This window comes from Pyrgilauda ruficollis, unplaced genomic scaffold, assembly GCF_017590135.1.
Source record: "Pyrgilauda ruficollis isolate IOZ18807 unplaced genomic scaffold, ASM1759013v1 scaffold11, whole genome shotgun sequence".
NCBI classification, from domain to species: Eukaryota; Metazoa; Chordata; class Aves; order Passeriformes; family Passeridae; genus Pyrgilauda; species Pyrgilauda ruficollis.
This window is the reverse complement of record NW_024509210.1, coordinates 40,329-66,287: the sequence shown is the minus strand read 5'-3', so window position 1 is coordinate 66,287 and position 25,959 is coordinate 40,329. Positions and strand designations below refer to the sequence as shown.

The following is a 25,959-nucleotide window of genomic DNA, read 5'->3' as shown; positions in this document are numbered from 1 at the left end:
CCCCCCCCCGGTTGCCAGGCAACGGCGTGCTGGCGATGGCGGCGGGGCAGTGACCAGGCCTCAGAGTGTGCGGGGGTGTCACCACAGAGTTTATTATATATACACGCGCTATACATTCATGGGGCACACGGCAGCGGCGAGCCCTGCCTGTGCCCCTCACCCTGAGGAGGTTCCACGGGCCGGGCCCAGGCTGCTCCCTGGGGGACAGCCGGTGTGTGACACGGTGATGTCAGTAAACACCGGTGATGTCAATAAACACCGCCGCGTCCCACAAGGAAGGCGGCCCTCAGCACACAGAAGGCACTTGGGTGATGCAGCACCTCGGCTCCTGGGGCTACTTCAGCCAGCTCCAGTCAAAACTCTGCAAAGAGGAGCAAAAACACAACTGAGCGCAGGGTCTGCCTACTGGGTGTGTGTCTGGTTTGATGAAAAATCAGTAATTGCCCTTAGCAAGGATGCTCCCAGGAGTTAACACAGTGCAGCACAGCACAGGAGCCCTGTGAGTCCACTCCAGTTTGGGAGATCATGGCATTTCCCAAAGGATGAGTGCCTCCTCTCCTCTGAGGAAAGGCTGGGAGACCTGGGATTGTTCAGCCTGGAGAGGAGAAGCTTCAGAGTGACCTCACTGTGGCCTTGCAGTGCCTGAAGAGGCTACAGGAAAGATGGAAAGAGACTATTTCCATGGGCCTGGAGTGCCAAGACAAGGGGGAATGGCTTCCCACTGCCAGAGGGCAGGGCTAGGTGGGATTTTGGGAAGAAATATGTACCCATGCACACTGGCACAGGGTGCCCAGAGAAGCTGTGGCTGCCCCTGAATCCCTGGAAGTGTCCAAGGCCAGGCTGGATGGGGCTTGGAGCAGCCTGCTACCTTTTCCTATTGAAGGAATTCCCCACGAGCCCAGGGCACCCTTGGGTGTCCCCTGAAAGCCGGGTCCTGGCAGATGGCCCAGCACTTACCATCATGCTGTTCTGCTCCTGCCTCACCTCCTGCAGAATGCTGCTGAAGAGCTCCAGGTAATTCACATTCTCCCGGATCATGTCAGCAAAATTTTCCCTGCAGGAAGGAAAAAAAGCCCTAAGGTGATGGATTTCAAGCAGCACCAAGAGTAACACCCCCATCAAAAGGTGCTGCACTGGGGAGAGGGGAAGAGAAAAAAGAAAAACAAAAACAAATAGCCCAAAAAAGTGATTTGTAGTTTGTGCAGTGGTAGGTAATAGGGATCTCCTCGAGCCAGGTCTCATCAGCTCTTGGAGATTTACTTCACACCCAAGATAGCTCAGCTACCTCTGGAGGCATAAAATCAGCAGGATGGCTTCTGTTGCAGTGTTGGAAACAAAAGTTTTAATAAAAGGCAACATAACAAAACTCTTTACAGAGAAGAACCGAGCCGGGTGCAAGAGTCCTTGCTCCTGGTAAAACACCTCACAAAAACCATTAGTTTATTTGTTCTCTTCTTTTTCTAGTGAATTGCCCAGGCAGGACTTTTTGGCTCCTGTCCAGTTGGCTATCCTTAAGCTTGAGGTGAAGTCCCCCAGGTCCTATGAGATGCCTTTTCACCTAATCAAGGAGAGAAACTTCTGGGCTTGTTTCCTTTTTAAGGGGACAAAGGATAGTTTTGTCATTCCATGAACAGAAGGCACATTCCTATAATAGGTGACACAAAAACCTGGAGGAGGCAGGACAAAGGGGAATGGCTTCACACTGATAGAACATAATTAGAATTATTAATGCAGCAAAGAGCAAAACCCCCTCAGCTCCAGAGAGCTCAGCATGGACTGAGGGAGAGGGGCCTTGAGAGCCAGATCCAGCCCCAAGGATGAGCAACATGACGTGCCATAAACGGATGGCACAGTCCTTCAGCAGGGCATGCAGCTCCTGGAACTGGCTCAGAAACAGAGAGCAGAGATGTCTGAATAGAGAGTTCAACCAAATCCCTGATTCTTCAGAGCATTAGTGGCACACAAACTCCTGAAACTGCTCTGGGAAGGATAAAGCCCCTGAGACAGTGAGCTCCCTGCAGCTCATACCTGTCACTTTCGTATTTTCTGAAAAATCCCTTCATCCAGGATTTTCTCCTGGGAAGCTGAGAAGCCTCAGAGAAAAAGGAAAACAATTATCTCAGTGCTTCTCCTGTGTTGTGCTCACATGTGGAATGTGTTTGGAGATTGCCTATCCAACAGGTGATTGTTCCATTGGTTTCATTTGAGTTGTTTTCACTCTTTGGCCAATCATTGCCAAGCTGTGTCAGACTCTGGAGAGAGTCACAAGTTTTCATTATTATCTTTTTAGCCTTCTGTAAGTATCATTTCTGATTCTTTAGTATAGTTTAGTACAGTATTCTTTAATATAATACAGTATCATAAAATAATAAATTAGCCTTCTGAGAACATGGAGTCAGATTCATCATTCCCTCCTTCCTCGGGGCACCTCACAAATACAACACATACCCATCTTCAGGAGCTGCCAGCGAGGACAGAGGGTGAGGAGCTGCGTTCCCTGAGGAGCTCTGGGGCAGCCACGTGGCTGCTGGAGTTGAGGCTGTCCCTTCCAGGCTAGAGCTGACCAGGGATCGAGAGGAGCTCTGAGTCTGAAAAAAGAAATTCAGGAGAATTTAGGCTTCAGTGTTAGATAGGGAAGATTTGGGATTGCACACGAACGCTGTTGGTAACACACACATGTAGGAACCAGGAGATGGCTTCAGGGACTGTAATTAATGCAAAAAAAGCAGAGTACTCTTTAAAACACTTTAAACTAACCAGGAAAGCACCTATTTAGCTTCTGCTTTTACCATCTCAGACTGCCTTTCTTTTCCTTCTCTTTCTGCAGGAAAAAAAAATACAGCCATGGTGTGGCAGTTACCCCTTTTTGCTGAGTTTACTTCCCAGCTCATGCACTGGAAGAAGTGCAAACAAATAACCCAGCAGCTACTCACACAAGCAATTTTCAGCAAATGCCAGATCTCCCTTTGTCTTTTTCCCTGCATCTGCATCACTGAGTTGTCAGCTTCCTTGATGTTATTTAGAGCCACTTCAATCTCGGGGAGCAGGTCAATGATCTTCTGCTTGCAGCCCAAGAGCTTGCTAGAATAAAAACCAAACACCAAGTCACTTCCCAGCACATTCTGGCAAAACCAAAAGCCCCACCTTGGGATTCAAGAAAAATGAAAAATTTGGATACTTGAAAAATTAATGTACAGATCACTGTGGCATCTTAACTCTGTAACACTGCTACTTTTTTTCCTTAGCTTTTGAAGGAATTTCTTTCTTTGAATTTTGAAGGAATTGTTTTTTAAATTTTTTTTCCTTTGAAGATCTGAATTCCAAATTTCAACTGGCAGAATTTGCCTCATTTTAAAGTGAACTCCTGAATGCCAACAGCCATGTTGTTAAAAATTAAGTGGAAACTCAACACAGAGGAGCAGAATTAATGCTATGAGAAATGTGAATGGAGCTTTTTGTGCTCTGACCTCCATGGTTTTCCCTATCCTTTCCTACTACAAAGCTCCAAATGCTGCAGGTTGGATTCGTTTGGGTTTTTTGTCTGCATAAGGTACCTGAGGTGGCCAAAGAGCTCCTTGAGGACTCGGTCCTGGCTCTGCACTGTCTGCACAATGATCTTCACCATGTCTGTGCTGTCACTGTAGGCATGATCTGGAAGGGCCAGCAACCACCACATTAGTAAATCCTAACAGAATTCCCTGGGTTTCAGTTCAGAACAATTAGTCATGGGGTAAAAGTGTCAAACAGTCGTTAAACCATCTTCATCCATACCTGGAGGTCGTGTCTTTAATTGCTTGTACAGGTCTATGGCTCTCTGTTCCCTTTGAAAAGAAGAATATGGTTCAGGCAGGTGTCAGCAGCCAGGGGACTCAAAACAAAAAAAGCACTGCAGTGAAGGGATGCCTTTCTGAACTCAGACCCTTGTCCTTCTCCTACAGCTGGGACACAGCCATGGCCTTTGGAACACAGGAATGCTCTTTCTGAGATGGAATCCAACACTTTCCCCAAAGCTGTCTCTCTTTTTCTCCAGCTATGCAATTTCTTCTCAGAAAACCACACCAAGTGGAGCTTACTTTCAGTTTCAAGTCTTCCCATGGCTCAGCTGTGTTTTCTTTCCCCTGTATCCTTCATTATCTGATTTCATTTTTGAAACTCTGACTGCACAACTGCCTGAGAAATTCTTGTTCTGCTCCTGCTCTGCATTTTTTGCCTGAATTTTAGTGATATTCTGTAATGGAAAGAGACAGCTGCATCACAAGCAGGACAACTGTGCTTCTCTTCTTCCCATTAAATAAACATTACTTCTTTCAAGTATTTCAAAAACAGTCACACTGAAAACTTCCAGCCTTGAACAAAATCTTTCCTGTTCTAAATCCCAGTCTGACAGAAACAAGGAGCAGTTTCCCAGCCCTGATCCTGGTCTGCAGTGGTGGAATTGCTTAAAAATAATGCTTAAGGAGGCACGATCCTGATTAGTTTGAGCTGCTGCTGCAGGAGGTGGCTTCTCCTTTGCACCACTTCCTGCCCTGTGCACCAGTTCTGCTGCAACTACACAGGATGAAAAGCAACTTTGCAAAGAGGGAGGGGGGAGAACATGCCAGGAGCAGGCACATTTTCTCCCTGAACAGTCAGAGTTGTTCTGAAGAGCTCTTATTAACAGATTTAATGGCTGTTCAGTTCCTCTCTTTTAGAACTGCCACTTGTGCTCTCAGCAGCAGCCCAGTAACTGCTTCCTATGTCTTCTCAAGATCAGAAACACCATTTGACTCTTTCATATTTTAATACTTTCAAAAAAAAAATCAACTTTCCAAATATCCAAGTACCCATGAGATATTTACCCTTGATTTGAAAATACTGAAGGTGTTTAACAGGATTTTACAATGATCACGTAGTTTTCCTCACTCAACAGTAAGAAACTCACTCCTCTCCAACACAAAAGGAAATCCTTAGTTGACACCAAGATTTGTCTTAGTCCTGGGCTCTTGCAAGATGAGGTTTCACAGCTCAGTGACAGGGAAGTGTCCTATAAGTGGTGGAAACTTTCCTTTCACAAACAAAATGATCTCCAATCAACCATACACTACACTCTGTACTTGTTTGCATTTCAAAATCACTGAGGGAACCAGCTACAGAGGGAAGAAATCCCCTGAGACACTGAAATACACAAAATCCAATTATATGCAGTGAAAAAGAGAAGCACAGGGCTTACAGGCTCTCCATGACCTCTCCCTGGCGCCTGGCATACGGACTCTTCTGCAGCTCCACGATCTCCGTGTGCAGAGCCATGATCTGCTCATCCAGGTAGCCAATATCTTCAGCCTGAGGTGAAATGTGGGCACAGATCAGACTCAAGGAGATAAAGACCCCCAGAACAGTTGTTTGGATAATGGGCTGACTGCCTGGAGAGTTTAGGAGACAAAAAAGCGCTTTGGCCCAGCACTGCTACAATAACTGAGGTTTTTGTTCTCAGTGCGTGGTATCACCTACAAGCAAACCTCTGACCAACAACACTGGCTGAGAAAAATCAGTTTCTTCATAAATCATCTCTCTGTGTGTCTGGATTGCCTCCTAGACAGACTAAGGTATCCCTGTGTATAAACATTTTCCATTCCTGATAAGGGGGCAGGGCAGGTGGAATAATAGAACATAATTCTGATGGTCTGCCAAGTAAATATTGGGTGATGTTCCTGTTTGCCTGGAAAAAGCCAGAGACAATTCAATTCAATTACTCTGCTAGAAGCAGCCAACTTTTTATCCATTCTTTAGATAATAAAAAAGAGATGACTCTCATTTAAAACTGATTTGCATAATGACTTGCAGCATGCCAGTGATTCATGTCTGTACTCCTCAGTGATGTCCTGCAATTTTGAAATTGCTGCATAGCAAGTGATTGGTTTTCAGCTTCAGCAATGGGAATTTTCAGGAAGACTCCTGATCCATAGCAACACCATTTCTTTTGGGCAACAAGTAACATGTCTCTTCATTCATTTCCTTTTTACAGAGCTGAGTCTGGTGACTTTTGTTGTTTTTGTCCAAATCCATTCAAACAACTTGGTGACAGGAGACAGTGTCTTTTCTAATGCACCTGCAATGGTATTCCCATTCCCACAGCAGGCAGGATATGAAACACTGAAGGGACTCAGCAGTGGCACACATGACACATTAAATTCCTGTCACAATCTCCTTCACACAGAGATAATGCAGCTTCCTTAACATCCCCTACCTGTGCACACTGAGAGGCTTTCTCTTCCATTTCCTTCCAGGCTTTGAGCATCTTCTCTGAGGCTTAAGAAAAAAAGAGGTGTTAATTTATAAAAAGACATTAAGACACAAAAATAAAGCAAGACCTGGACTTTACCTGTATTGGTGTAATTTGAGCACAAAGAACATGATGTTGAATCTCCCAGCAGGAGCCACGACGGAGATCACAGAGACAGCAAAGTTGCAACTCTGTGCTCAACCTCAGCCCACGCACAAACCCTTAGGTAGGATTTCACTGCTTGCAATCACTGGCCTAGTACAACCCTGAGTCTTCAAACTCCAGCATTAAGCTCAACAACTGCCACTTTTGATTGGACACAGACTGTCCAGACCCAGCTCACAGTGTCTTTCTGTTTTCCATCATCATCCTTCAGCCCAGTCATCATTTTTGACTCAGGTTGCATTTTTTAGCCATATATATTCAAACTACAAGTAAATCTTGCTATTCTCTCCTGAACACTATTTGTTTCTGGGACATGAAACTGTAGCTGGTGCTCTTTAAACCCATCTCTCATCTTGACACAAGGTTTCTCCTGATAACAAGCACAGCAGCTCGTTAGCACTGTCAGCAAGTGCAGCAGCTCTTGCCCAGTCAAAACTCCAAATGAATCAGACTCTTGATGAATAAATAGCAAATATTTACATCACCAGCACTATTATGCTCCTGTTTTACATTCTCAGTGGAGAACAGCTGATCACCTGTCTCATTGTCACTGGAGGTCTCCAAAAACATTCTGGTTTTTATCTTCCTGCCAAATTCTTCTCCTGCACCTCCCCTAGCTAAAATACACCCAATAAAGACGCTGAGCTCCTTTACAGGATCACAGGACACACCCAGACAAGTATTCCCCACTACCTACATATGCCATAAGCCATCTGGTCACTGTATCTCTCCAGGTCAAGGCGAATGCTCTGGTGGAAGAATTCCAGCTTTGCTTTCAGCTGCTGGGATGCTGACACCATGTTGTTCTTCATTTTGATCAGGTTGGCGTTGTACCGAAGGAGGCTGAGCCTAACACATGGAACAAGGACAGCACACATTAGCTGGAAAGCCCACCTGACCTCCAAAAACAGGAATTTCCGTTGCTCTCAGGGTGACTGAGCACTGGCACCAGTGCCCAGAGAGGTTGTGGAGTCTCCACCCCAAGAAATATTGGAGAGCTGTCTGGATGTGGTTCTTTTTGAGCATGGATTGGGCTGGAGGACTTCCAGAGGTCCCCATCTGTTGGACTATGCCCTTTCCTGACCCAGAGATGGGCAACTGAGAGGTGTTTTAAAAACTTTTACTCCATTTTCAGTTTAATGTGAAGGGTGAGGCAATGCAGATGTTACAATTCACACCATCACAATCAGAAGCCAATTATTTCCTAATTACATTCTAAGTGTTTCTTGGCCTATCAGCTTTAGCCACACCATGCTGTAGATGCCTTAAAGCCAACATCTAAAACTGCCCCTCGTGGCTCCTACTACAATGCATCTTTCATAGCTCTATTTCTCCAAAGTATCCAGTCTTTTTTACAAGGCCATCCTTTGAAACTTGTTTCTGGTTCCATTTCTCTCTCCACAATACCTGTCCTGTTCCATGGCATTTCTAAGTCAGCATTTCTTATCTCAAGGTTTACATATAGATACACACTATGTGAGCCTTCTGTTAAAGCTTTGAAAATTTTCTACAAATCCACTTCCCACACCCATCAACCTCAGCCACACTGTGAGCCTCTGAGTACATTCAAGTGTTCTTTGGTTATGATCAATGTCAGGCATCACCCAGCACAATTCCTGGAGTGCAATAAGCTCCCAGCCCAAATATGTTTTATAATGTAAAGGCACAGACCAGCAGAGGGCTGTGAAACCTCAGGAAACCAAAACTCCCTGAGATGTACAATTCCAGGCAAACAGACCTCGTGCTGGCACAGCACTGCTCCCTCTGAGTGGGTGACAACTCACATGGCAGCTCTCTGTCCCTGGAAGAGCCTGCTGTAATCCTCCTTCAGCCCAATGACGTAGTGAACCGCTTCTGCCCACACCTTGCGCAGCTGCGGGATCGGCAGCTGGATTTTGCTGTCCTGCACTGAACACAGGAGAAACACAGTGCAGTGACAACATTCCTAATTCCTGCTTCATGTGCCTAGAAAGGCAGGTAAGATCTGCTCAGTTTCTAGGTGATGCTGCTGAAGCGTGTATGAGCTTTTCATGTCACAGCTCCCCAGGTGTGTGACAGCCTGTGACTGAACAGGTTAAACCCCATGGGGGGTTTTGGCCAAAAAACTCTAAAGCCCAAGGTAGCAAATTTAGTTGCTCTGTTTAATCCATTGATACTGGTCACTGCCCTGATCTGTTTCATCTGAAAATGTCTTCAAACATTTTGTAGGTTTCCTCTCAGATTTCCTGATGTAGATGTTTAAGGGGAAAAGATGCAGGTGTGCTCCCTGACAGAGATGGCAGCTGTCAGTACACTGGGGTATCAATAAACATGGTGTAAAAAGCATTTGCTCCAAGAGATTCAGTACAATGGTGTCATGCAATGAGATTCACCAGAACAAAACAGCCCAGAACACAGAAAAACCTGAGTGACACTAGAAGATGAGGAAACCAGTGGAGCCAGGCCAAAGAAAATTAAGTTACTGAACAGTTAACTGCATGTCACAAGGCATTTTCTTTACAGGCAGTATCCCAGCAGACATCTCCTGTCCCCTGACACTACTTTTATTTCATAGAGGTACACAGGGTCATTCATACAGATAAAGATTTATGATAAATAAACCTTCAGAGAGATCTATTAGGTTGTGCAATGACTGCTGTCATCTCAGGAGACAAGCAGGGGAAGCAGCAAGCAGAGCAGCAGCTTCCATACACAGCCTAAAAGCCCAGACTGGTGATGCCAGGGCTCTGTCATCAGGACATGAGCTAGGCTGCTTCAGGTTCTTACATGGCTCTCTTTGAATCAGACAGAGCCCTTCAAGACAACACACAGGGTTTATAAAGCAGATTTCATTTCATTTTGCATGAGAACAGCACTTCTCCTGCACACTCACCAATGTAGTTGACACAGTCAGACAGACTCCGAGAAGCAAAGGGGCCGTCATAGACAGTTTTGCTTTTATCAAACAAGTAGACCATGTAGCTGTCCCAGCCTCTCTGGGAAGAAAACAGAAGAGAATATAAGCAAGAGAAACCCCAAGCAGCTCCAACTAACCCAGTACATCATGAACTAATTGTTGTGGGCTCTCTCTCCTACCAAGTGCCTTTAAAAACTTATTTTGACAGATCCTACAGGAAGACAAAACTCTCTGCCAGCAATTAATTAAATATTTAGGCAGAGTACAATGACAGAAACCTCCTTACATTATCCTATAAAATATCTTTGGAGTTACTACATTTATAGAGCAAATAGCAGAAGATTTAGTCCATGGGAGAAGATTTAGGCCATTTATCTTCCCTAAGACTTTAAATTCTCTGAGAACATGGAGGATATGAACAGACTCCTTCTTACCACACCATCAATAACACACTGGGAAGCAGGTTTCCGAGGGTCCAGGCAAATCCCTGTTTCCAACAGCAGCTCCTGATTTCCAGTGCTTATTCCAGTTTCAAACTCAATACGATTCTGAAGGGAATGAAGGCTTTCCTCAGGATGCAAAAGGAAGGACACAATCTTGGCAGAGGTCATGTTTAGGATGTGTACTATCTGTAAAAAGAGGACAAGTAGATTACAAATCCTTGGATATCAAAGACAAAGGCACACAAGCCTGGGATGGAGCACAGAGCAGAATGAGAGCATAATTTGGTTTTAATAATCACAATTATCAGTTCAGGAGTAAAGCCCCACATAAAAAACTCAAAGCCTGGGCCTGTAACTTAGTGTCAGAGAAATCAACAATCCAACACACTAAGACCCTTCACAAGCCCTGCTGCAGCTTAATTACATCAAAAGAACTGAGACAAAATTATCCTCCTGTTTCTACACAGGCTTGCCTTGGCTAGTCTGACTTCAGCAAAGCTCAAGTAATTATTTGAAGAGCAAAAATCTGTTCTACTAAACTGCACCTCTGTTGTACTACAGGCATTACTACTATAGCACATGAATACACCTGGAGGTCACAGCATCAACAGGGAAGTCTGGGAAAACTGTTATTAGCAAATATTAAACCTTATTTGATCCTGGTGAGCCCTTTCCAAGATAACAAACAGTAATACAGGGTCATCCTTCTACTCCAAATGTAAAGCCAGATATTAATATTGCAGGAGTTGTTTTGTCTTCCAGCATGTACTGGACAGGCTGTGTATGCACACACTTCCTGATACCAGGACAATTCCTCCTGAGCCTGGAAGCTGGGTGATGCCAGGATTCCAGCTTTGCTCCACTGAACACTCTTTGTCCTCTGGGATGCTTTCAGAAGGCCTTTACACCCACTAACAGCCCCCACTCACCTTCAGATTCAGTATGTGATCCATTATTAGGAAACACCTCGGACGACTGGTCTCAGGATCTGAACCTCCACCCCTCTGCTGTGGATCCCAATTCAGCATCAGCTGCAACCAGTTTTCCATGGGTTCTACAATCAAACTAAAGCAGAAGGGCTGTAAGAAAGGGGAGGCCTTCACCAGGCTGAAGCAGCCCAGCTCCCTGGGCCTCTCCTTGTGTGCACTATTCATCAGGCTCTGACCATCTTTCTGGACAATGGGCACCAGAGCGCCCAAAGTACCCAAAAGAGAGCCACAGGGATCCCTCAACAGCAAACAGCAGCTTGCCAGGAGCTTGAAACACCCTGGAGAAAGAAGGAGGAGCTCTCAAGCTTGGGAAAAAGGAGGAAGAGCCCTCAGTTTAGAAGGCCAGAAGTGTCCCCTGTGAGGAGGACACACGTACCCACAGAGGCTGTGAGGCTGCGGCAGGTGGGTGCTGAAACGAACCTCCCCGTTCATCTCCTCAGAGGCAAAGATGTGCTTTGGGTCCTTCTTCTTGATCTTTTCATGCCTGGGAAATAAAACCCTTTGTGTATATGCTGAGGAGTGTTACTTTTGTAAGGGAGCAACTGAAGACAACAAAAAAGGGCCAGTGTCCAGCAGCTTTAGAAAACAAACTCATCTTTCAGGACAAAGATGCCATTTTCAATCCATGTGAAAGAGAGGAGCCCTTCCAATAAACTCTGCCTCTGGAAAGATTCACCTCTTCTCTTGTTCTAACAGAAACCCAAGTTTCCTATTTTTTTCTGTTTCAGAACCACCCTTCTAAAACCAAGCAAACAAACACTCCAGGCACAGCAAGTCAAGCAGAAACCTCCAGATGCAGGTTAAAGTTTTTCAGCACAGGTTTAAGTATTAGCACTTCCAAGCACCTCTTCCAGAATAAATGTCTTACCAGGCAAATGGCTGTAGATTATGTAAGAAAGGTCTAAATCCTGCAATACATTCAAACACCATTGTCCCAAAACTCCAATAATCAACAGTAACTGAGTAGGATTTGTTCTCAAAGAGTTCTGGAGCCTAAAAATGATCATAAAAAGACACTTTGATTGTGGTGTTTCCTTGCATTTCTGCAGAGACAAAGCTGCAATCAGGTGTGGCTTCCTGAGAGCCACAGGACAGGTCTCCAGGATCTCATTTTTGGAGGTTTCAGCCCTTGGCAGTGCCAAGCCACAGCTGTCCTGCCTCAGTACTGGTGACACTAAAAAAAGTCTTACCAGATATTGCAATGTTCCAACAAATGAAGTGCATAAACTTCCTTGATCCAGATCCTTTGCATATCCCAGGTCTATTATTTTGTGGACAATCTGCAAACAGTTTAAACAGTTCATCAGAAGAGCAAATGCTGAGTGGGAAAAAACACCAAACAACCCAAAATCTGCTCAGTAACAGCCACAGAATACTCTCAAGAGGAAAGCCAGAGTGGAAATTCTGGATAAAGTCCATGGCAAAGCTTCAGCAACAGTGTTAAAGCTTTTAGTAAATGCACAGTTCAGTTTTCAGTCCAGTTCAATGTGACAACTTCCAGAAATGACAATGGAAACACATGGATCACCTGACTTACCTTCCCACCTTCATCCTGAAGAACAATATTTTCAGGCTTTAAATCTCTGTGTATAATTCTGTTCTCATGCAAATACTGGATACCAGACCCTGGAAGACACGTGTTTGATTTAACTCAAAATAAAATCCACATGGATTAAACGTAAATCTGATAAAAACCTAATACTGGGGGGAAATTCCCAGCCTTCTGTGATTTCCCACCACTCATTTCTACATTTAACAGCTTCCAAACTTGTGTTTCTTCTCCACTGCATTTTCACATCTTTGCAAAGACATGCCAAAGACACTCAACTCATTATGGAAAAAAAACCAAAAAAACAAAAACATTCTGGAAGGGGAACAAGGATAAAGCAAGCAGAGTTGCACTTTATTTCAGGAATTCAGCTGGAAGCCCTCTTGAGCACTGAAAGGACAGAAGTCCAGGCCAGTACCCTAAAATACCTTCTCATGCCAAAACTAGTTATTCCTACAAGCAGTGACAGGTTATCTGTAAGAGAATTAAGAAAATGAGGAGCTTTCCTGGAGAAACCCAGGCACTGCCCTTTATCAGACAGCTCTTCCTTTCTGAGATGTCCAAAAAAACCAGGTACTTCCCAAGGGCCTGATTTTTTTAATACCCTGTTCATTTTAGTTCCCTTTTCATGGTCAGCTGAAAAAGGAAAATGCCACTAGACTTAAAAAAAAAGAAAAAAAATTAAAAAAAAAAAAAAGAAAGCATTAATTACATACCAATGTCACTAAGCAGAGAAAGGATTTGACTTTCCTTCAGCCCACAGCAGTTTTCTGGTTTGTTTAGCAACTACAAAAAAAGTAAAAGATGATCAGACCCACACTTGCAACAGTTAACAGCAAAACCAATGTTTTCCATCCCCTGCTGAAACTACCCAGCAAACAGCTCAAGGACACTCCAGCTGAATGGGGCAGTTGATTTTGTGCAATAAAATCATGGCCAAGAAGAACAACTCAAATAAAATGAAAATTCAGAAAGCAAAGGGGTAGGAGACAAAGGCAGGGCCACAGGGCTGCAGGCAAGGGAGGCTACCCCTCAGCACTGCTTAATGAGCTCTCAATAAAAGCAGCTTCAGCAATTTCTCACTTTTACTGCAGTCAAGACTTCTAGAGATGACAGAGATGCTTCAGCCCTCAAGATGGATTCACAAGGAGAAATTAATAAGGAAGTGAAACAGAAATTATGCCAAACAAGAGAAATATTTAAAGAACACAGTCAGAAATAAAAAAGATGATTTTTTTTTAAAGCAGTACAGAATATCAGATGGGTGAAGCATGTTACTTCCTAAATTGTTACACCATCTATGTCACACCTAAGGATTCACCAGAAATGAAGTGACCAAACACTGCATTGCAAGCAGAGCTAATTTCTCAGCCAGGGTCTCTAATCTACCTTCAGGGAGTCTCCAAACTTTTACTGCAATAATGCAACAGCCAGATGTCTCTGGGACTGTGACCAGGCGCCTGTCTGCAACCCCCAAACGCTTTTTAATATGTTCCCCTCCTTTTACTGTGACTTAAACCTTAAAAGTGTCTCCTGGACTGTTTCTAACAACTCAAAACCATATAACGAGATGGGATTACTGCATTCACCAGCTGCTCACATTCCCCAGGGCGTTTAACACCAGTAACAAAAACCACAGAAAAATGAGTTTCCTGATCACATAGGTGAGGTGATTTCTAAGCAAATCCTGACAGGGATTTGCTACTTCACCTTATAGAAATTGCTGCTTCCTGAATCCAGCTGTAATGGAAAGGGAGCACAAACTCTACCAGGTCACCAAGCCACTGCCTGGGGAACTACTGCAAGGCTCTTTTATTTTTGGGTGTTGCCAGTGTGCAGATTGGCAGTTCTGAGTTCAGCAGGAATAGCAAAGCTTCAGAATCCCTGGAGGTCCCAGTCTAGCAGAAATAGGCTCATTCCCTGTGCTGAGAGCAAGGTAACACTGGATACAAACCAATCAGACTGGATCCAAATCAGTCAGACTGAACAGATGGAGACACAGCAGCAAAGCCAAACCTGCTGGGTGTCAGCAGCTGCACTAATGCTAAAGTGGCTCCATGAAAGGACACTCCAGGATAAAAGAGTGTCTGCCCTTGGCTTGCCCTCTGGTTTCAAAAACACAAACCTCTTTTCCCACACGTGTTTTTTTCCCACTCTACATCAACCTTCTCACACCTGTACCCAATGCCTCAGGTTTTAGCTTTTATACATTTCAGATTCTGTGCTGCTTTAGTGTGTAGTTCTGAGCTTCACATTAAGGGATCACAGAGTAGGGAGACAAAACAATTCCTGCTCTAGCTGGGGACCAAGGACAAACGATCCAAATCTCAGGCCCAAGAGCACAAACAACGTGGGATGAAGAGAGAAAAACAGGAAGAAGGATGGGACTGCATGGGCTGGAGCTGGAATTGGACAATGAACTCCAGAACTGATCAAAGTGACAGACCCCGTGACCAGGTGTCCATTTTGGTTCACCTTGGGTGCAGCCCTGGCTGGGCTCTTGTGCTGCCCAAGGTGCATCCATGGAGGAGATTCTTTTAATAAATCCCTGCTCTGTTCTTTAACTCTGTCTGGCCTCTGTTCTAGCTCAGCCTTCTCAAGGCATCACACCAAAAAGAGAAGCTCCAGAGAGCAGCCCTGGTGACAGCAGCAGCACTGCCATGCCCTGTTTGGGTTAGTTGGTTTTTATTGAAAGCAAAGCAGGGTTACCTTGCGGAGGTCGCCCCCCGAGCAATACTCCATGGCCAGCAGAGGAACGTCGTTAACCAGGAAATTCATCTCCTCAGGAACCTCACAGGCTCTCACCACGTTGGGATGGTTCAGCCTAAGCACACAGAGAGCTGCATGAAAACTCTCTTGGGAGAATGAGACAACAGATTGCAAAGCAGCCACGTTTTATGTTCCAGGGTCAGCTTCTGTTCCCCACAGGAATCCTTGCTCATTCATCAGCTGGTACCTACCAGTACCCAAATGGATAAAATCCACGCCTTGGGAATACGCAAACCAGTGATGAGCAGAAATGATGTCTCAAAGCCAAGGTACAGGACTTTGATGATGGGGATCCAGACTCAAGTTGTGAACTCCTGCACAGTCCTGGCAGTGTCATTACATGTGTGTGTGTGTATGTAGGAACAGACTCCTCCTGGCCCAAGCGTTTCACAAGAACCCCTCAACCCCTGTGGAACTGCACCAGGCAGGTGAAAGCCACATTCACAGGGAAAAATTAACTTCTGCAGCTGAATTCAAACAGCAGCTTCCTGACTGTCTCTAATACATGCTACTCTTGGCAATAAGTGACATATCCAGAAGGAAATGAAGGCAAATTATTTCTCTCTACATCTTTCAAAGCCTCTGGACACTAATGCAAGAGCAGCTCATAACTCAGTGGTTGTTTTCAGCACACAGATCAGACAGCACCAAGCCTTGACTTACAAATTCATGTTCCCTGCAAGTGGTTTCCCTCCATGTGATGGCACACAGTGAGCAGATGAGGGTAACAAAGGAGCTCAGAAAAGCCCTGAACAGCAGGGTCACTGCAGGCCTTGGGGAGGACAACTCAGAGCATCCCTGCTCCCACCACTGGGACAGAGGATTTCCTGCTGCAGGATCTTTCTCTCTCAGGAGCAGTGAGACCCAAACACCCAGAAGCAGCCCCCACATCCATGAGACCAAGGCTGTCCAGCCCTGTTTCACCTGCTGGAGAGGGAGGGCAACACAGAGCACGGACTTTCTCACAAGGAAGTGAAAGGAGAATTTATTCTTTACATTCGGCAGCGTAACAGAAAAAAAGCAATTCCAAGAACCCCTAGTTGCTAAATCAAAAACAAAAGTACCGCAGGGTATGGGAACATGTGGGTGTTCCCAAATCAAAACATCAAAGCTCAACCCACAGGGTGGTGTGAGATTGGAGGAATTCCGGATGAGTGAACAGCCCAGGCAGCACAACAGGGCAGGGGGCTTGGGGGTCACCAGCTCCTAAGCCAAGGCAGGAGCTGGGACATGGGATGAGAGATAAACCAGCACAGGCACGCCAGGTGACAAAGGGGCTGAGCCCCGGCTGTCCCCACTCCCAAGCTGGTTCGGCAGCCGAGACACCAGCTGTCCCCACAACACGGTCCCGTCTCCCCAGCCGGGCCGGGGCTGACTCCCCGCACTCCCCTCTCCCTGTCTGTCCGGTGCCGCCGAGCCGAGCCGAGCCGTGCCGTGCCGGCCGGCCGCACTCACTTCTTCATGATGTCGATCTCGTGACACCAGCGGTCCTTGTTCTTGACGCTGAGCTCCAGCCGGCACGACTTGATGGCCACGCGGTCGCCCGAGTCCTGCGGGACACAGCGCCGTCAGCCGCCCCGGCCCGGCCGTGCCCTCCCCGCCGCCCGGCCCGGCCCCACCTGGTGCTGGTACAGGCACACGTTGCCGAAGCCGCCGGTGCCCAGGCGGTCGCGCATCTCCCAGGGCCCGCAGCCGCCGGCCGGGTGCCCGCGCAGCGCCGCCCCGGCGGGGGCCCNCGCCCCGCTCCATGGCTCGGCCGCTCGCTCCGGCACTCCGCCTTTACTGCCGCGTCACCGCCCGGCGCCGCCCGCGCCCGCCCGGGGCCGCCGCCGGCAGCGCCGCCTCAGTCGCGGAGGGAGAAGTCGAAGGGCTCGAAGTCGCGGCGGAAGGCGCGGGCCTGCGCCGCCTCCTCGGGCCGCTGGGCGGCGCACTGCCGCCAGTCCGCGCGCTGCGGCTGCGCCAGCAGCGCCTCGCTCGCCAGCACCTCCCTGCAACGACAGCGCCGTGACGTCACCGTGGCGTCACCGTGGCGTCACGGAGGGGCGGACGGAGGGGGCACGCACCTGCCGAACTGCAGCGGGAAGCGGCCGCGGATGCGGTGGAACAGCTTCTCCCCCGTGTCCAGCTCCACGTAGAAGTACGGCGTGCCCGGCTGAGCCACCTGCCATGGGAACCACGGAACCACAGGGTCAGTTCGGCTGGAAAAGACCTCCGGCACCATCAGGTCCAACCTAGCACCCATCACCAGCTCCTTAACTGCACCGTGGCACCAACTGCCACGGCCAGTCTGTACCCGAAACACCTCCAGGGCCGGCCACTCCAGCACCTCCCTGGGCAGTCCCTTCCAATGTCCTTCCTGGGCAGCCCCTTCCTCATCACCCTTCTGAGAAGAGCTACCAGGGGACAGCAGACCCTCTTCCCAGCCAGTTCAGGGGCTGGGCAGCCAGCTGTCCCCATGCCATGGTCCTCTCTCCTGGAAGGAAACTTGGAGAAATAACCCCACAAACCACCTGAGGTCAGTGCCTGAGCTCAAACAATACCTTCCATGGGAGGAAAGAGCAGTGGCACTTCCTGCTGGGATCACCTATGATATTTTGTGGTTTAATTCTGCCATGACTAAATGAGCAGCAGGCAGGTCTGGTCATCAGCCTAGCACAACACATTCTTGGAGGACGAGGCCACGCTCACATTTCTCAGCTGAGAAATCATGTTGTTCATGGGAACTTCTCCCAGGGCAGAATCCTGGCACATCCCCAAATCAAGTCCCTGAGGATGTGCCTCCAACAGGTTGACCCCACCCCACAGAGTGACCTCAGAGGGGAACAGCAGCTTAGGCAGGACAGGGGGAAGTGAAGAGGTGAAATCTGGCCCCGTACTTGCGCGATATCCGAGTGCTCTGGGATTTCCAGCAGTTCAATCTGCTGCTCCTGTGCTTGTGTAATAAAGGCCTCCTTGATGTCTTCAGAAGTGCAGAGGTCCAGAGGGACAGGAATGACCTGGAGAGGGAGGACATTTCCATCAAAGAAGACGAGACAATCCATTTGCAGAAAGCCATCAGTGCATCACTGGAGCTCGTGGCTCCTCAGTACAGCTCAGCCTCATCACACAAGACAGGTGAGCACCCATCTCTACAGGCTTAAACTTATGAGACTTTTCTTCCTGTAGGAGCTGGACAGACAGCTGAAAACTCCAAGCTTGAAAGTTCTCAGCACAGCCCTCTCCCTTCTGATCTCTGTGGTGTTCTGATACAGCTCTGATACACTTACAGACCTGCCACAGACAGCAACCACCACGGTACACCCCAAAATGCCTCTTCCACTTCATCTGGAGTTTATATTCAGTGCAAGTTTTTGTCTCCCCAGGGTGACACCCAAACTGTACCTGTAGCTGCAGATGCTGACTCCTATAGTTTCTTTCAAACAGGACATATCTCTTTCCCTTGCTCCTGAAAAATTCCTTTAGGGCAGCCTTGTACTTGGTGACTTCTTCCAGCACCTCTGAAGACAAGTCCACCACTGACTGATAGTGCCCAATTGGCAAAATCAGGACGTGGTCAGGTGACAAACCCCCTTTGGCCAGGGCAAGGTAGCACTAGAGTGAAACAACACACACCAGTTACTCACTGTGCTGTAGGGATTTACTCTCTGACTACTCATCCTGAGTAGCCTCAGGAACAGGAGAGTTTTCTAGGTTGCTTATTAGCCATTTTATTTGAATTTATTTTTATACTGAATTTATTAATCACTAGAGGAATGAGAAAGAGACAAAGACACTGCCAAATGACAAAAAAAAAAAAAAAAAGTTTCTTTTGAATGCCAGAGGAATGCCATGTCTGCAGGGAAGCTGCTGAGTGAACTTCACCACTGAGGCAGGAATTCCTTATTCTAACACAAAAATCCACTTAAAAATTTAAACTAAACCTGTGGACAAACCTGTCTCTGTCATAAGTAGGTTATGTTATACAGGAGCAGTAACTTTGAAGCTCAGTCCATGATTGTTTTATGCACTTTGCTTGAAGTCAACATCCTGGAGACACCCTCTTTTTCATCTCTATAGAACAAATCTGTAACCAGCCAGCCCAAGAGAGATCTGGCACTGGTGCATCCTGCTGCCAAAGCAGGTTCCAGCTTTGTTCCAGCTGAAAAAGTTTTGCCAGATGGTAACAGAGGGCTGGCACAGCAAGAAGTGCTCTGGCACTGGAATCCAGCTCTGCTGCTGGAACAAAACTGGGCCACACTTGAAGAGTTAATGTGTTTGTAGAGGAGATGCAAAGGAACTGAAAGCAAACCCAAGAGCTAGCTGCAAATAAGGTTTGTTTTAAATTTAAAATTGGAGATTGGTATTTTGTTTTGCCATGTCTTAGCATGATTCTGACCTAGCAAAGCCCATGCTGCAGGTACTTACATGTGTGCCAATACTGACAACCAAGTGCTTCTCCACCTCCGGGCTGGCCAGGCAGAACCAGCAGGGCCCTGTGGGCTGAGCTTTGTTGGGAAAGAAAACAAGGATTAGTAGAAGGGATATTTGTCAGAAAACAGACAACCTGGTGTTTTCCAACCACCCTTCCCAGTTTATAAAGTGCTGCAGGTGTCAGAAGGACACAGCTCTGGCCAGGGACATTCCAGCAAGAAAGGAGGTGGTGGCAGTCAGAGCCTGCTGACTGCCATTCTCCTGGAATGCTGTAACCTAATGGAGGAGGAGTTTAATAGCTCCAGGAGTTAGTAGTTGCAGCTCACTAATAAGAAAACACCAGCAAATGTAAGCAAACAAATCAAAATGAGGTAAAGTTCCTGCACAGGTAAATTTGACAGCACAAGGATAGGTGCTGTCAAACACACGTGTCAGTTCTGGCCTATCCATCACACCCAAAACACCTGGATTCACACCCAAACTGTGCTACCTGAGCTGAGCTTTTTGGAAGTGTCTGGTTCAGAGGGTAAATGCCATCAGCCCAACCACAACCACCACAGACCCAAAGAGCTTCCAAACTATGCTCTTGACCCTTCTGTCACCTACTGAAGCCTATCTTCCCTTGGAAACAAGGGACCCTTCATCCTCCTGCAGCCCCCAGCAGCTGGCAGTGACAGAGCTCTCTGGCCAGCTGACACCTACAGCTCAACAGCTTGAGGAACAACTTGGAGTGACGTGGTCCATCCAAAGCCTCGAGGGAAGAGCTCAGGAAAAAAGCATCCTCACACTTACGGGGTTTCTTGGCTTGCTTAGGTTGGGAGTCCCCTCTCTCTTTCCCATCTGAGGGACGTTTCTTTCCCTGATGCTTGTTCAAGTCAAAGAAGAACTGGCAGGCTGGTTCTTCCTGTTTAGGAAATGGAAAGTGAACAGGAAAGTGAATTAGAAATGCATCACAGAAAGTGACAGGATATAGATTTGATTTGTTTTTTTCCTGAAGAGCTGTGAACCACTTCTGAAAAGCATCAATATCACAGAATTTCTGAGGCTGGAAAATCCCTCCCAGCTGAGTCCAAGTTGTCCCCACCATCCCCACGATGCCCACCTTGTCCCCAGCCCAGAGCACTGAATGCCATGTCCAGCCCTTCCCTGGACACCTCCAGGGATGGGCACTCCAAAGCTCCCTGGGCAGCCCCTGCCAAGGCCTGAGCAGCCTTTCCAGGAAGAAATGCCTTCTGAATACCCTGGAACAGAATGACCTGTCCTCCTAGTAATGCAGCAGACTTTACCTGCTTCAGTCAGGGAAAAACTTCAGGGAGAGCTGCCCCAAATTATTATGCTCTCCTATTCAGCCTTATGCTGAACATTTAGAATTGCAAGATTTTATGGATTACTCAAATATTTTCATTTGCCAGCCAGTGCCAAAAGAATGACTTTATTTCTTAGAGACGTTAACATGTCACAGACTCACCAGAGGTTGAAAACATTTGACTGAGTTACCCCATACAGCCAAATGCCATTAGAAGGCTTTAATTAAAAATGCTGAAGAGGAAAAAACTGTCTCCATATTTCTTATAGTCCTTCTTTAAGAAGTGAAAGGCCACAGTAAGGTCTCCCTGGAGCCTTCTCTTTTCCATGCTGAACACCCCCAGCTCCCCCAGCCTGTCCCCACAGCAGAGTTTTGGACAGAGACATCCCAAAGGGCAAGCCAGGCAGTGCTGTGAGCACAGAGAGTGAAGCAGGACGGCTCAGGGGGAGGAGCACAGGGCAGTACCTCTGCAGAGAGCGCGGCTTTGCTCTTGGGAGCCTCCTTCCTCAGCTTCCGGTAGGGATTTTCGGTGACGTCCTGAGGCTGCTTCACCAGCTCTGCAGGGTCCATGGAGCTCATGGGCACGATGCTGAAGGCATAGAGGTACTGCAACAAACACAGGCAATCAGGGACAAGCAGCTCCTGCCACAGCTGCACCTCTGAGGAGATCACTTAAGAACTAAGATACCCCAGAACAGTTCCACACCACTCAGCACATCAGTGTTTGTGCCAAGGCAGGGCATGGAAAAACCCCGTGCCAGTGTCCCACCCAGGAGTTTATGCAGTGCATCCTGGAACCCTGCCTGTTTCCAGACTTTCTTTCTGGCCTTTTCTGTTACCAGGCCTGGATCCTGTGCATCCTTAACTACTAACCAATAGTCCTTAACGTTCTTAAGGGGAGAAGAGAGACAGGTTAAAAATCCCATGCCAGAAGTTTGTTATTTCCAGTGGTTTGTGCCTCAGAACACCACGTGCAGCCCTGCCTACCCTTCTGACATAACAGGCAAGTGGGACCTTTTACTCAAGTGAGACAGATACCTCCACTTCAGCCAAGCTTTTAAGTGCCTGATGTTGTCCTCTAACTTCTCTCACTGCCCCATTATTGTATTTGAGAAAAGAAGAGAGATTCAAGGGCGTCAGTACCTTTTTCTTGCTTGTATTGCCAACATCAGCAAGGGCAATAAACCTGGTGACGTGCTGTGGGGTCTCCTGTAGCACCATGTGATTCCTGTAAGGAAGCAAAACCTGGCTGTACTGGCACATAAAATATTGAAAGGACAGTGGGAGAACCCTTACTTGACATGAAGATACTCAGACAGCACACCAATCCTCCTGTGGTCCTTAAAAACTGAACCCTTACTTGAAAATAAACGAGATTTTACATGATTTTACAAACCTGTAAGGAAGTCTTTCATAATAGGCCTTCTCCAGGGCAGCAAAATGGTACCTTGGTTTGAGGCTTGCAGCTAGATCTGATACCAACTTGGAGCCAGACTTCTTGGTATCTATTTCTCCCTACAAAACACAACCCAAGTTTTGTTTAAACCTCTCAAAGAGCAGGGAAAAGAAAGGTTTAATAAACTTCTCTGTACACTTGAGTACATTCCCAGAAAATTCATGCCAAGGGAAGTCAAGCATAGAATGACACATTAAACAAGTACAGAGAATGCCCTGAGATCTGAGTTTTCTCTCTGAGCTAGAACATCCCAACAAATCACTCTCTACAACCCCCAAGGGCAGCAGGGTTGGTTATTATGCTGTGAGGGAAGGTTCCTCATGCATTTAAACTGAGGATTGTATCTGTTTTTGGATGTTGGAAAAAACTGAGAGGAAGCAAAAAATGTTCTTTTGCCACACGTGTGGTCTTGCTGTGCAGACAGGTTCCAAATAATCTGAAAATCACTTCTACTAAGGAACACTAACACAACAAAATAGGACACAAATGAAACAACACCCTCAAAATCAAGACTGAGGAAGAACCAGATAATTGACTGATACTTATGGAAATAAACACCAAAACACTTAAAAAGTGGCAGGGACAGCTAAAATGCCCTGAAGTCTCACAAATCCCCCTCCTTTCAGTCCTTCTTCTCTGAAGAACCAGAACATCTGCTCTCTCTGTTTTTACTCCCAGCTTTCTCAAGCACTTGGAGAGGGTGAACAGAGCTTCCACTCGGAGAGGAAGCAGAGAAGCAACGCTGCATGAAACCCCGGGAACAGAACACTCACCGCGCTGTTGGCAAAAGTGCCCACATCTCTGGGCCAGGGGGAGGTCAGCAATATATCCACGCCCCTGAAGTTTGGGGCTGACAGCAGAGAGCTTTTCAGCTCGGCCACGTCCTTGGCGCTGAAGCAGTGGGCGGGCGCTGGCTGCTGCGGCGCCTCGGTGCCGCTCAGGTAGGCGATCTGCAGCCCCGAGCAGCCGCTGTACACGCCCCTGCGGCCTGCAGAGACACACACAGAGCCCTGAGAATGCCCCAGCCCCTGACTCGCTGTCACTGCAGCCATCCCCACAGGCAGCTCGTGTGCTGCGCCCAGAGCGATGGCATCGCTCGGTGCCACAGCGCAAACCCGAGCCTGCCCACAGCGGAGCTCTTCAGACAAGCCCCAGGCTTCCCCCTCCTCCCTGCTTCCCAAAAACTCATCCACAGCAGTAACACATCCAAGCCAAGCACCTCTGCTTTGTTATATTTTTGTCTTGGTGGCAATTCTGGAAAGAAACTGGTTTTTCCTTTTAGCTTTGCTACACTTCGCTTGCCACCTCTGCTACTGCAGTACAGCCACACAAAAAATCTCATTCAAACCCTCTCCTAGAGAGACAGGCATGCTCTGGGAATAAGACAGGCATGCTATAAGAACAACAAATTAGGGAATTGACTGAACAAATAATTTCTGAAATAAAGAAAATTGAGAAAAAATAGAAAAGTAAAGAGTTTTGGAGTAGAAGAGCCTGGAATAAAACTGAATGAATATTTGAGTCAAAGAGAAGAAGGCTCAATTGAAGGAAAAGCAGGAGTGGAAGGACAACATTACACCACATGATTTCTTACACATAGGTAAGTGCAAGAAGTTTAGAATAACTTCTCCTAAACCAAAGATAATGAATACCAATTTATTATTACAGAAATGGTTTTGAGTTACTGATTGCTGAGCTGTGAATTTAGAAAATGAACAATTCTGACAAAAAATATATCCTTATTTAACAGGAGTGTTACATTTAGAAATCTATCAATGTAGATAAAGCAAAAAACAGGTGAAGTGGTTTTAACTAAAAAATTTCAGAACAATCTCTTTCATTTTTTTATTTGACCAACAAACAGAAGTGTCTTTTTTGCTGAGCTGTGAATTTAGAAAATGAACAATTCTGACAAAAAATATATCCTTATTTAAAAGGAGTGTTACATTTAGAAATCTGTCAATGTAGATAAAGCAAAAAACAGTTGTACAACCTCATTTCTAAGTACTGACATGCAGGAAGATAAAGCAAGGGACAAACCCTCATAATTGTGCACTTTTTCATGAAATTGAACACATTTCTATCTCAAAAGAATCGCTGTGTTCACATTAATAATTCAAGTTCACACTAATAATTCAGAGGACTGTTGTAACATCCCGCTCTGTTACAAATTACTTCAAAAAACAGGCTCTCACAACCACTATTCCTTCTGCTCAGCAAGTTCAGTATCAGAGAAACTTAAAAAAAAAGAAACCCAAACCAAGAAAGGAGGGTTTTCTTTCACATTTGACACAGGTTGTACCGACATCAAGCTGAACTCCAGTCTGAACCACAGGATAAACAATGCCACTTCCAACTCCCAGAAAAGGAAGGTGTTACAGTGGGAAGATGAGAGAACGTTCATGAGAGCCCCAGCAGGCACAGGCTGACCCCAAACCCCCTGAGCCTTACCCAGGTAAGTGATGTTCTCAGCTAACTCACAGCCACTGACATCTGGGAAGTAGCTCAGCGTGTCCGGGTTGTTGGCACCGAGCACGTAGGTCGGGATGGGAGCTGAGGGAGAAAAGCCCGTGCACTCAGTGAGCTTTAATTCCAACAGCCCACACTGCCCAGCAATCACAGCAGGAAACCCCATCCAGTCAGACCCCCCAGCACACCTGGGGAGCAACAGCACAGGAAACCCTCCTGCAGAGAGAGCCCCCAGGCTGCAATTCCCACAGCTCCCAGCCACCTCGCCCTCCCTGCCTTGCAGGATTAACTCCGAGGTGATGCACGGCCCTGGAGCCAGGGCTGCTCTCACAGACCCCTCCTTCCCTCCTGTGGGGGTTTCCCTGCTGGAGTACAGCTGCTTTAACACCACAGTGCCCCCCTCGTCCCTTACCTTTCTTGGCCCCCGTGCGGTACTCGGCCCATTCCGCCTCGGAAGTAGAGCCAAAGAAATTCCCGACACACAAAAGCATCTAAAAACACCACATAAACAGGAGTTGCCATTTCACCACAGACAGAACACACACACAAAGGCTTTGCTTGCACCACTTCGGCAGCATTTGGTTTGCTGAAGTGAAGAGATTCCTTTGTGTTTATCTGAGCTAAACTCAACATCAACGGGTTTAAAAGGACTGCCAGCTGCTCTCCCGCCTTTTGTGCGCCGATCACGGCTCCTCCCAATCGCCTGGTGCTGGACAGGGCGGGCTGGGGGCCTGCAAACGCTTTCTCAAACCGAGCAGAAAGAGGAGGGTGGCTGCCGCGGAGGGATGGGACAGCAACACCCACCCGAGCACCGCCGGCACATCTCCCGCAGCGCACGGGAACCCCACCCCGGGCTGCCCCCGGCCTCGGCCGTGTCGGGACGGGAACCCCACGGGAACGGCACGTGCGCCTCCCCCAACAAGCCCCACAAGCCTTACGTCGAAGCGGCCGCTCTTGGCCTGGATGGCGCGGACCCGCCCGAAGATCGCCTCCAGCCGCCCCTCCACGTCGCCACACGCCAGCCTACGGGACACCGCGCGGTAAGAGTCCGCCCCGGCCCTACCACAACCTCATCCCGTGTCCCGCCCCGTTCTTATCCCGTCCCGTCCCGTCCCGTCCCACTCACACGCGCAGCGGTGCCGCCGCCATCACGAAGATGCTCGACCTGAACCTCCCGCCACTTCCGGGTGCGCCGCTCAAAGCGCTCCGCCACTTCCGGGTGCGCCGCTCAAAGCGCTCCGCCACTTC

The 25,959-nt window shown here is 47.4% G+C and overlaps 2 protein-coding genes across 2 annotated transcripts; both read right to left on the bottom strand.

The window, feature by feature from the left end:
- Positions 1 to 68: 68 nt before the first annotated feature.
- On the bottom strand, positions 69 to 16,848 carry CHUK (component of inhibitor of nuclear factor kappa B kinase complex). The gene is made up of 21 exons (XM_041476001.1): positions 16,690 to 16,848; positions 16,526 to 16,620; positions 15,011 to 15,125; positions 13,018 to 13,087; positions 12,290 to 12,378; positions 11,943 to 12,032; positions 11,621 to 11,745; positions 11,129 to 11,236; positions 10,693 to 10,828; positions 9,755 to 9,949; positions 9,297 to 9,399; positions 8,209 to 8,332; positions 7,122 to 7,273; positions 6,224 to 6,285; positions 5,210 to 5,319; positions 3,772 to 3,821; positions 3,555 to 3,651; positions 2,934 to 3,081; positions 2,449 to 2,588; positions 958 to 1,054; positions 69 to 361 (listed from the first exon to the last, which is right to left on the bottom strand). Exons 1-21 carry the CDS (start codon positions 16,744 to 16,746, stop codon positions 335 to 337), a joined length of 2,190 nt encoding a protein of 729 aa, XP_041331935.1. The 5' UTR covers positions 16,747 to 16,848; the 3' UTR covers positions 69 to 334.
- On the bottom strand, positions 16,801 to 25,959 carry CWF19L1 (CWF19 like cell cycle control factor 1). Its single transcript, XM_041476015.1, has 14 exons — positions 25,838 to 25,959; positions 25,650 to 25,734; positions 25,124 to 25,202; positions 24,694 to 24,795; positions 23,016 to 23,230; positions 22,183 to 22,301; positions 21,930 to 22,014; positions 21,252 to 21,392; positions 20,273 to 20,384; positions 19,475 to 19,554; positions 18,452 to 18,661; positions 17,947 to 18,066; positions 17,134 to 17,231; positions 16,801 to 17,058 (listed from the first exon to the last, which is right to left on the bottom strand). Exons 1-14 carry the CDS (start codon positions 25,858 to 25,860, stop codon positions 16,914 to 16,916), a joined length of 1,614 nt encoding a protein of 537 aa, XP_041331949.1. The 5' UTR covers positions 25,861 to 25,959; the 3' UTR covers positions 16,801 to 16,913.

Bases quoted from the DNA above. Each gene is read 5' to 3' on its own strand.
- CHUK (XM_041476001.1), bottom strand. From the start codon at position 16,746: ATGCGCGACCGCCTGGGCACCGGCGGCTTCGGCAACGTGTGCCTGTAC. The intron at 2,589-2,933 runs GTGAGTAGCTGC...TTCTTTTTTCAG, and splicing joins ATTTGCTGAAAATTGCTTGT to ACTCAGAGCTCCTCTCGATC. The intron at 1,055-2,448 runs GTATGTGTTGTA...TCCTTCCTGCAG, and splicing joins CTGGCAGCTCCTGAAGATGG to GGAAAATTTTGCTGACATGA.
- CWF19L1 (XM_041476015.1), bottom strand. From the start codon at position 25,860: ATGGCGGCGGCACCGCTGCGCGT. The intron at 24,796-25,123 runs GTAAGGGACGAG...TTTCTCCCTCAG, and splicing joins CCGCACGGGGGCCAAGAAAG to CTCCCATCCCGACCTACGTG. The intron at 23,231-24,693 runs GTAAGGCTCAGG...GTGTCTCTGCAG, and splicing joins TGAGAACATCACTTACCTGG to GCCGCAGGGGCGTGTACAGC.